The sequence below is a fragment of the Juglans microcarpa x Juglans regia genome, chromosome 7D (genome assembly GCF_004785595.1).
Source record: "Juglans microcarpa x Juglans regia isolate MS1-56 chromosome 7D, Jm3101_v1.0, whole genome shotgun sequence".
NCBI classification, from domain to species: domain Eukaryota; kingdom Viridiplantae; phylum Streptophyta; class Magnoliopsida; order Fagales; family Juglandaceae; genus Juglans; species Juglans microcarpa x Juglans regia.
Genome location: NC_054606.1, coordinates 3890871 through 3901521, shown reverse-complemented (window position 1 = coordinate 3901521; position 10651 = coordinate 3890871). Strand labels below are relative to the sequence as shown.

General features: G+C 39.4%; 1 protein-coding gene across 1 annotated transcript; it reads left to right on the top strand.

Annotated features, from left to right (window-relative positions):
- Positions 1-4435: 4435 nt before the first annotated feature.
- Positions 4436-8288, top strand: LOC121238702 (beta-glucosidase BoGH3B-like). The gene is made up of 9 exons (XM_041135684.1): positions 4436-4936; positions 5044-5248; positions 5403-5493; positions 5615-5760; positions 5848-6091; positions 6204-6308; positions 6802-6984; positions 7074-7281; positions 7593-8288. The coding sequence occupies exons 1-9, from the start codon at positions 4708-4710 to the stop codon at positions 8081-8083; spliced, it is 1902 nt and encodes a 633-aa protein (XP_040991618.1). The 5' UTR covers positions 4436-4707; the 3' UTR covers positions 8084-8288.
- Positions 8289-10651: the final 2363 nt, after the last annotated feature.

Genomic DNA, 10651 nt, shown 5'->3' with positions numbered 1-10651 from the left:
TTCTGATGATGGCATTGTACGAGTATGGGATTTTCACTACTAGGAAGTCGACCATGTTGAGGTCGTGCAGGGGGCGCTGCTTGCAAGGACCGTTAGCGTGATGGTTTCCACAGGGTGTACCATACTCTCGAAGAAGCCCTAGCATGGGGGTTGGGTGCAACTGGACAACGTCTATTCCCATCCTGGTTAAGGCTTCCCAGAACAGGATGTTCGTAGAGGTTCCGTTGCTAATGAGGATTCTCTGGGTGGTGAAGTTGGCGACCAACATAGTCACCACCAGCGTATCGTCTTGTGGGTACATGACCCCCTTCTTGTCAGCCTTCACAAAGGAAATGACCGGAGACTGCTCGCCCTTTTGATGCTTGGCAGTGTGGTACTCCGTCGAGTACCCTTTATGGTACCAGGCTTGCCTGGCATGTGCCTTTTTGCTTGAAGAGGAAGTGCCCCCGCTTGCGAATCCTCCTGCTTTGGTCTGTATTTCCCTAAGTAGAGGCCCTTCCCACAGTGGCGAGCGAGGGCAATCTTGCTTCAGTCTTCCCTTTTGTGTCGGTCGACTTAGCCGCACTCCTTTCCCTCGATCTTCCCCTTCTGTCTTGCTCCAGTCTCTCGATGGGGGGATAACGTTGCCTCATCTACTGTACATGCTCCCTTCTCCTTTGTTGGGAGAAGTAGTTTTCGGTGTTGTGTGAGGTAGACTTGTGGTATGTGCAATAAAGGCGGGCAATACCTCGGTCATAATCTTCGAGGGTGGCAAAGGTACGGCCTCGTCGATGGTAAATTTGGGTCGGTCGAATCGAGGTCCTGGTCCCCTCGTCGGAGCTTCCTCCCTTTTTTGTCTTGGAAGCTCTTCTCCGGCTTATCGTGGACCTTAGCCTTAGTCGGGGCCCTCAACTTCCTCTCCCCTCACTCCAGCTCCTTCTTTCTTGGCTCTGTCAGGGCTCAAAGAGTGTCATCAACGTTGATGAATTTTTCAGCCTGATCCATGAACTCCCATAGTGTCATGGGAGTCATTTTTGCTAGCTCGGTCATGAATTGGGATCGTGACCAGACCCCTCCCAGAAGGGCCGCTAGGGTTATTTTCTTGTCCTGGTCATCAGTGATTATGCGCTCTTTGTTGAATCGGGACATGTAGGACTTCAGGTTCTCCTCATCTCCCTGCTTGATGGTGAGGAGGTACTTTTCTGGGCGCTGCCTTCTCCTACTCGACATGAACTGAGTTAGAAAAACTCAAACCAGCTCGCTAAAACTATCTACGGATCCGGGCGCTAGAGACCCGAACCATACTCGTGCTAGCCCCTTCAGGGTTGGCGGGAACGCCTTGCATGCCATCTCGCCTGGGAAGCCATGCAACGTCATGTGAGCCCTGAAGGTTTTCAGGTGCTCAAGGGGGTCCCTCCCTCCATCATACATCTCCACGGTTGGGATCCTAACTTTGGTGGTAAGGGCACGACCATCACCTTTTCCATGTAGGGTAGACCAGTACTTATGAGCAGTTGGCCCACCCTCCTTGCAATCTCTTCGTACTTTCCTTTGAGATTGTAGAGCTCATCCTACATGTTCTTCCTCTCCTCCTCCCTATTTGCCCCAAGTCTCGTGTTCTGGGACCCCATGTGCTCGCTATCGCTGGGTTCCACCTCCTTGTCCTGCCCTCTTTGAGGCTTTATGAGCTCTTCATTCTCTTTGTGAATCATTTACACCTCGTCAGTCAGTTTCGTCACCCATTCCTCCATGGTTTTTAACCTTGCCTCCATGACTTCCTTTGTGTCTCTTCTGAGCTATCCGAAATGGGTTGTCACAGGCATACAAAGTATACACAAGATCTACAAAGATCACATAAATGACGCCACTGTTAACATCGTGTTTCATACGCCTTTGAGCCAGGTTCCAACAACTTTGCTTTCCCAAACTAGGCCTATGAAAATAGAGAAGAAAGCCGCTAGGAGTGGGCGGCCTTGGGGCCTAGGAGTCTCTAATGCCAAAGTTAGTATCGTCTCTTAAAAGTTTGTAATAAAGTGAGAGAGTCTAGGGATCAGAGAGCGTTTCTTATATCTGGGAGTTGCTATTTATACCAGGAGTCTGGGGGCGACAAATCGTGTCTACCCCCCATGGAGTTCGTGCTATTCGTACTGCTCCTTTTGTCAGTCTTTTAATGCGGTGTGACTCTGGGCTATGTCATTAATGTGGTATGTAGCTCAGGTAGTGGTGCCATTAATGCGGCGTGGTTTCCCAATTTGCCTCACTCCGCTGGCATCCGTAGTGGTCCGTTGATATATTCTATGTCAGAGAATCGAGAGTTCCCTTTATTTTCCGCTCATTATGCAGACGGGCACTCAAGGGCTGGACACTGATCGAGGGATCTCCAGGTCGGCGAGTCTCATTCCCCTGCAGTATGCTCCCTCATGGAGGTTGCGTCCAGGGGAGTCTACTTATGGACCGGGCTGAAGAGTCCACTTGTTCTGTGTTGGGCCTTCGCTTCTTATTCCCTCAATTATCCTTTTCAGGCCTGAAAAGATAGAGGAAGAAAAACCCCTTACAACTATGCCTATCTTTCTTTACATTTGACTCTTCAAATTGAACAAAGAATTAGATCTCAGTTGACTTATTTGGAATCTAATTACGAGTTCTTTGTATTTTAATTTTTATAGACTTTTTCGAACGGAAAAAAAGGCTTTTGGCTAAGTATTATACAGCTTTATGAATGGGTCAGTGACTCTAGCTAAATTCTAATATCTTTGCCACGTTCCAAACTCTTATTTGATTAATTCTCAGTGATTTTATGCAAAAAAAGGTGGAAGGAGTCAACAGATCAAGCGTGCATGCATATAGATGAATTATTAATAGATTTATTATGGGAGATATATTTACTTTTTGTAGAGTTGTAAGAGAGATCTAAAACGTTGAGAGATAATATCAAAAAGCGGAGCGAGATCAAATCAAAGAGAGATAAGATAAAATAAAAGAAAGATAAGAGAGATTGAAACGGAGGAGATATATTTAATTTATTATATGTCTCACCTAATAATAGTATGACATATATCTGTCTTTTTTTTTTGTTTTTAACAAATGATATATATCTATCTGGCTCTATACTCATTAAAAAAAAATATATCTGTCTTGCTCTAATATTAATAACATCTATTTGTAAATGCAAATGATTTGGATTAATTTAGTGGATATAATTATTTTACAAGAAGTTTCCTAGAAAATAGTAATTTTTTATTTTTCCTATTCTATCCATTACTAAAAACAAATTGTAAAAATATTATAATTAGTGAAGTACTGATTATCTCATAGATATAAAAATCTGATAAATGGATGTATCTCTCAAGGTTTTAAAAATCGTTCCGTTTCAGCCAAAATGACCAAGGTTTTTCATGCTGAAACAAAAACAGGCAAGGTGTGATGGATTGTTCAGTTTTGGCTCAAATTCTGGCCGAATTCTAATGTTTCGGCTGGAACATGTATTCCAATCCGAAATTAGACTAAATGAAAATTTGAAAAATATTATGAAAAGAAAAGGGCAAACTTGTAAAAGCTTCAACCCTTTTCATCACATATATGTTGCACCATTTCTCATACAAGCAAGTTAATAAAACCCTTAAAACCTAATAAAAAATAAATAAATACTCGAAAAATGTTAACACATGAATTGAAGTAAAGTAAATGGGCGAGAGAGGCAATTAGACTTGATGATCTTTTCAAGATAATCAGAAACAAAGGATTGCCAAAAGGGGCCCATGGCAGGGTATATGCATTGTGTTTTTTTATGAAGATATTTAATTTTTTTTAGCAATTTTTTTTACATCGAATTTTTTAACAGTGTAATTGAGAACTAATTACAACTTAAAAATATTATTGAGTTTTTTAAATACGTATATTTTTAATATTTGTACTGATATTATTTAAGAATATAATTTTTTATATATATATATAATTTATTTATATATCAATTATTTACAACAGTAACAAAATATTTCGTTCTAATATTTCAAACGAAACCGTCACAAGAAGGAAATTTAAAACTTTGATATCTCTGCCTACTAAAAGAGAAAAGAAATATGTTTTTTTTTTAAGAGAAAAAGAATATTATGTTCATTGAAAATCAAACTGCACGTCTCTCGAGAGCAAGGCCTAGGCATTGTCAATCACTCAATGGAGACGGTTACGTTACACGTTTAACAGTCAAAGGCATCAACTTCCCGCTATATTCTAGGAGAACGACTCGAAAAAGATATACGCCTTATACCATGATACGTCTCTTTGAACAGATTGGTCTTATGTTTTTCAACACCGTATTTCAAGCAACACTTCTTTCCTTCCCTATTTATATCCCACCACCTTCAAACCCCTGTGCAGTTAAACCTCGAATCTTGCAGCACGTTCTGACGTTTCTTCCTTCTTTGCTGGTGATCTTTTTGTGTTTTTGATCTTTTGGACGGTCTGGTTATTTGGAGGTAATTGTATTTTCCACATGCTTGTTGGGTTTTCATGGCATAATCATCTTTTAGTTTCTATAGAAAGTAGAAACTGAACAAATGGTTCCATGATTTTCATTCACTTTCTTCCATATATAAGCAATTCCTTGAACCTACCTCTTGACAACTTTTCCACTGCATATTTTGATACAATGTTCATGGTTCTCGTTGTTTAGCTTTCACATCACCTTTGTTTTTTTTCAAATTTTTACAGGATTTTAGTGGGACCAAGATGGCGAGAATTCCAATCCCCTTCTTGGGAATTTTGTTTTTGGCAATATGTTTCTGCTCATCAATGGCAGAAGCTCAAGGATATGTGGGATACAAGGACCCAAGGCGACCGGTTGGAGCTAGGATAAAAAATCTCTTGGCAAGAATGACTCTGGAAGAAAAAATTGGTCAGATGGTTCAAATTGAAAGGGCTAATGCCACTGCTCAGGTCATGAAGGATTACTTAATCGGTATGCAGATATAGATTATAATGTTTTGAGCTTCTACTCTTGCATATGAATTTGCCATAATTGCTCTAAATGTTCTTCCAACTCACAATAAAGTGAAAAATGTATAGGTAGTGTATTAAGTGGTGGAGGGAGTGTGCCTGCTCCAAAGGCTTCTCCAGAACAATGGGTAGACATGGTGAATGATATTCAGAAAGGGGCTCTTGCTACCCGTCTTGGAATCCCTATGATTTATGGAATTGATGCAGTTCATGGACACAACAATGTATATAAAGCAACCATTTTCCCCCATAATGTGGGTCTTGGAGTGACCAGGCAAGTGCATATGCTTGCATACATACCATGAAAAATTCTACATGCATAATCAGATCCTTTTGTTTTTCCGTGGAATGTGAGAAACTCAAACAATCAGTTCATCATTCCGTTGCACCTCAAGTTGAATCTACGTTTTCTGTGATCATACCTGCAGGGATCCTGATCTTCTAAGGAGGATCGGTGCTGCAACTGCGCTTGAAGTTCGAGCCACTGGGATTCCATATGCTTTTGCTCCTTGTATCGCGGTAATTACAAGTTTTTCACCAGGATGCAATGCAACTATTGAAGAAAATCCAAATCACCTAAAGTTCTTATTTCTCCACTGTTTTCTGTGATGGTGATCCTATTTTCTGTTGAATAATGCAGGTTTGCAGGGATCCAAGGTGGGGTCGGTGTTATGAGAGCTATAGTGAGGACCCCAAGATTGTAAAGATGATGACAGAGATCATCCCAGGTTTGCAAGGAGATATCCCTGCAAATTCTAGAAAGGGAGTTCCGTACGTTGGTGGGAAGTAAGAATTTACATCTTTTTTCATTATTTTGATCTTAATTTGTTTCAAACAATTTGTGCAACGTGTTTATATTTGAGATTGCTTCAGGGATAAGGTGGCAGCTTGTGCAAAGCACTATGTTGGTGATGGAGGCACAGTTAAAGGAATTGACGAAAACAACACCATAGTCAGTCAGCACGAATTGTACAGCATCCACATGCCTGCTTACTATGATTCAATTATTAAGGGTGTCGCTACTGTTATGGCATCTTACTCGAGTTTGAATGGAATGAAGATGCATGCGAACCATAAGATGCTCACAGGGTTTCTCAAGAACAGACTCCACTTCAGGGTACTTTCTAATTCAATATTCAGAGTTTAAAAAAATTCATGGAATTTTTTTTTTAATGAGATTAATGGAAATCCCTGAGAAGTAATGTTTCATTATCTGTTGATCCTTTCAGGGTTTCGTCATCTCAGATTGGGAGGGAATTGACAGGATTACATATCCACCACATGCAAACTACACTTACTCTGTTCAAGCTTCAATTCTAGCTGGTGTTGACATGGTCCGTAACAAATATTAGTAAAAGATTTATTTCATTCATGGTCCCAAGATTTTTTGCTAAGCTTTCTGCTGCACGTACTACTATACTCTTGCAAATTTCTCTGTAGTGTGTAAAGAACTTCTAATTCTTTAGCCATGCATGACCCTGAGTCTCCATAATTAGGTCCAAACTTGTGAGAACTTAGAACTCCTTTCCTTTATTTGTTACTGGTTAGGAAGCATGCTTTTACCTTCTTCGCATGCTATGAAATTGAGGCAAGAATGATATCAGAATCATTCAGTAACCATTTGATGTCGTCTTCTTATATCTACTTTTGCTACCATAAATAGCAGTAGGTAATCTTGAAATGTAAAATTTCATATAGATAGAGATAGAAATCCGAAATCATGGATATTGTCACAGACATAGGTACACCATTGTGTAAATGAAAAAATCAATGGTAAATTTGCATGTTTAAGAAGCAGAGAGATGCCTGACTTTCAAAATGATGCAGGTCATGGTTCCTTACAACTACCCAGAATTTATCAATGAATTGACCAATCTGGTTAAGAAGAATGTCATTCCCATGAGCCGCATAGATGATGCTGTGAAGAGGATTTTGAGGGTTAAGTTCTCCATGGGGCTCTTTGAGAGCCCGCTGGCTGATAACAGTCTGGCCGACGAAGTTGGAAGCAAGGTTAGCTAGATCATATCCCAAACTGATCTTTGGTTATTTGTTTTTGTAATGTCAAAGCACCACTTGATCGGATTTCCTCCTTTCATTAGGAGCATAGGGAACTCGCGAGGGAAGCTGTGAGGAAATCACTTGTGCTATTGCAAAATGGAAAATCTGCAGCTGCCGGGCCTCTGCTGCCTCTCCCTAAGAAAGTGCCAAAGATTCTTGTTGCTGGAAGCCATGCAGACAACTTGGGTTATCAATGCGGTGGATGGACAATCGAATGGCAAGGACTTGGCGGGAATGACCTCAGTGCCGGTACATATTCCCTACCAGCATACATTTAACTTCTCTCTTTAACGTTATCTATTTTCCCTCATTTTTCTCTCCAGATTGTCTGCAAACCACGTTTATCATATGAAACTTGTCTCGTTGTGGTTTTAGATGTGTGCCTAGTGACTAAGTGTGACAAAAATTTGGATCATTTACTTCAAGTCGCTATTGTAGTTTCAGTAATTCCATCTCGAAGTTATTTAAGAGCTCTAGAGGATCTTAATCCATACTTTGGTATTGCATTTCTTTCCATTCCAGTAGCCTGTCGCATTGATAGAATGATTCATTTATGACAGGAACCACCATCCTAAATGCCATCAAAGCCACTGTGGACCAAAGCACCCAGGTGGTCTTCAATGAGAACCCTGACCCTGCCTTTGTCAAGTCCAATGACTTCTCCTACGCCATCGTGGTAGTAGGCGAGCAACCCTACGCTGAGACCAAAGGTGATAACCTGAACCTCACTCTCCCTGAGCCCGGGCCTAACACAATCAACAATGTATGCGGGGCTGTCAAGTGTGTTGTTGTTGTTGTTTCCGGACGGCCTCTTGTCATGGAACCATATCTTGCATCAATGGACGCTCTGGTGGCTGCATGGCTCCCAGGTAGTGAAGGTCAAGGTGTGGCTGATGCTCTTTTTGGTGACTATGGATTTTCTGGCAAGCTGGCTCGAACATGGTTTAAACGAGTAGATCAGCTACCCATGAATGTTGGGGATCAACACTATGACCCTCTTTTCCCATTTGGTTTTGGGCTAACAACTAAGCCTTCGAGGCAAAGCAGCTGAAGATCCATTCCCTAGAAAAAGTTCCAAGAACAATTTATTTTCTTTTATTTTTCTAAGCTAGTTCCAAGAGCAATTTACTTTAATGTATAGAATATTTTATTAAATCTTTCATTCGTTTATAAATATTTGAGTTGTTGCAATCAATGACCCTTTTTTCTCTCATACGCGCATCAAATGTTATCATGAATGCACAGCTCTTTTAGATATTCCAACTAAGAAGTCCATTCAATTCTAAATTCTCTGAGCTGAGCTATGGCATTAGAACCAACAACTGATGTAATGATTCTTTCCCTTAAATCCAGTATTCTGTATTGCAATTGACTGGTAGGTTTGGTGCTCTCCAGACAACCTTTGCAACAGTTGACATATTATTAGTATTTTAAGTTGGGCTCATCTACATTCTACACAGACCCTGTTCCATTTTTATGCTTTTTGTCTCCATTCTTGAAGTCTCAAACGTATCCCCAAGGCAAAAAACTAAAGAATGAAGATGTGAAGGACACAATTGTCCGGAATGAAAATTGATAACTCTTCCTGGAACCCACGTTTTGACATGATTGGAATTTAAATATTTTTTAGCTGCAATAGCTTCTTTATCAGAACGAATGCTTTTTGCTTCATTTGTACTGCATTCTCAAGGATGCTTAAACTCCAACTCCCAAGGCGATTTCAGATTTGGGTAAATAAAATTTTCCACTTTTGATTTCTGATTTCATATAATGGAGTTTTTCCTCTGCTTTTGGCTGCTCTGTTTCTTTCTTCACGATTCCACAGAAATAGCCGCATCACGGAGAGAGAGAGAGAGCGCAAAAAACAGCACCCACTCAACAATGGGATTTATAGTGGCTGCACAAGAAAACACCCATTATTGAAGAATGCTTTTTCCACCAACAGAAAGAGAGAATGGCGTCGAGAAATTTCATGGAAAGCAAGTTAGAGAACTCATCGTCTCTAATTCGTTTCTCTTGACAGCTTTGGCAACTGCCTTGGATGTACATTTTGAACCAGTGCTTATATTAATCAATCTGCTTGTCTACTGTACAGCCGGTTTCTTATGCACATATGGAATCCAATCAAGTTATGTTTCCTGTTATCAGCAATATTTGAGAGATTTAACAGATATCGTTATGATTTAAGTTTGTAATGACTTGAGGATGCAGGACATCCGATTTCTGCAGTTTTTTGTTTGTGCCAATGAGGAAATGCTCAATGGTTAGTCTTCTCTTTGTACTTCCAATCCTATTTGGGTAATAGCCAAGTTGCTCTAAAGAGATTCTGTGTCTTTGACATCAATGAATTACTTTACAAATGGTATGGTTCAATCACTTTAATATATTTTTTGATTGCCTCCACCATTCATGCAATAACTTGTATCTTATGAGTTCTCGTACCTTTCTGGTATGGTTTAATGGTTCATTGCAATCGATGCTTACAAGCTCTATGGTAAACGTGTGAGGCTGTGAGAGAGTTGAAAGTAAAACATTTTTTATTTTTTTGATAACCGTGGTTTCCGGGCAATTTGCCCGCGTCTCGACTAATCTCATGGAATCTTGAAATTAACGATTGGATAAACTTTCAGTGGTCTTAAGGGAACTCGAACTAGTAATTATTGAAAAGTAAACTCAAGACCGGACCAACTGAGCTATCTCTCAAGGTTAAAAACATATTTTGTCTCACTCCCCCGTGAAGGAGATGTATCCGCAGAGCATGGAAGCTGTGAAAACGGACCCATAAGTTAAATTACTCGGTATTTTTGGCAAGTGACAACCTATGAATTTTGACTTTTCCACCACGGCATTGGGCACTGTACTTGACATTTGCTTATCTCTACAAAGCGAGGTGAAAACTTATGGAATATTGATAAACTTATAATTTTTTATAATTATTTTATAACTTATTTTCAATCAATCAATATAACTATTTCACTCCATTAAAAATAAATTTTAATATTATAAAATTGCTGGTAAAATCTAAAGGAGCTGCAAATTGCCAAATAGTTAGAAGTAACATTTTCCAAACTTCTGATGTCTGGTTTAGACTTTAGAGCATAAAACTGTATACTGATCGTTATACGGCTTTAAGCACTCCAGCTAAATTCTAATATCTTTGCCACGTTCCAAACCCTTATTTGATTAATTCTCAGTGATTTTATGCAAAAAAGGTGGAAGGAGTCAACGGATCATGCATGCATGCATCTAGATGAATTGCCAAATCTATTTATTTATTTATTATGGGAGATATATTTATTTTTGTAGAGTTGTAAGAGAGATATGAAGCGGAGAGATAAGATTAGAAAGAGATAAGATAAGATAAAATAGAGACAAGAGAGATTTGAAGTGGAGAGAGATAAAATCAGAGAGAAATAAGATAAGATAAGATAAGATAAAATAGAGATAAGAGACATCTAAAGCGGTGGGAGATATATTTAATTTATTATGTGTCTCACCTAATAATAGTATGACATATATCTGTTTTTTTTTTTTTTTTTAACAAATGATATATATCTGTTTTGCTCTATACTCATTAAAAAAAATATATCTGTCTTGCTCTAATATTAATAACGTCTAT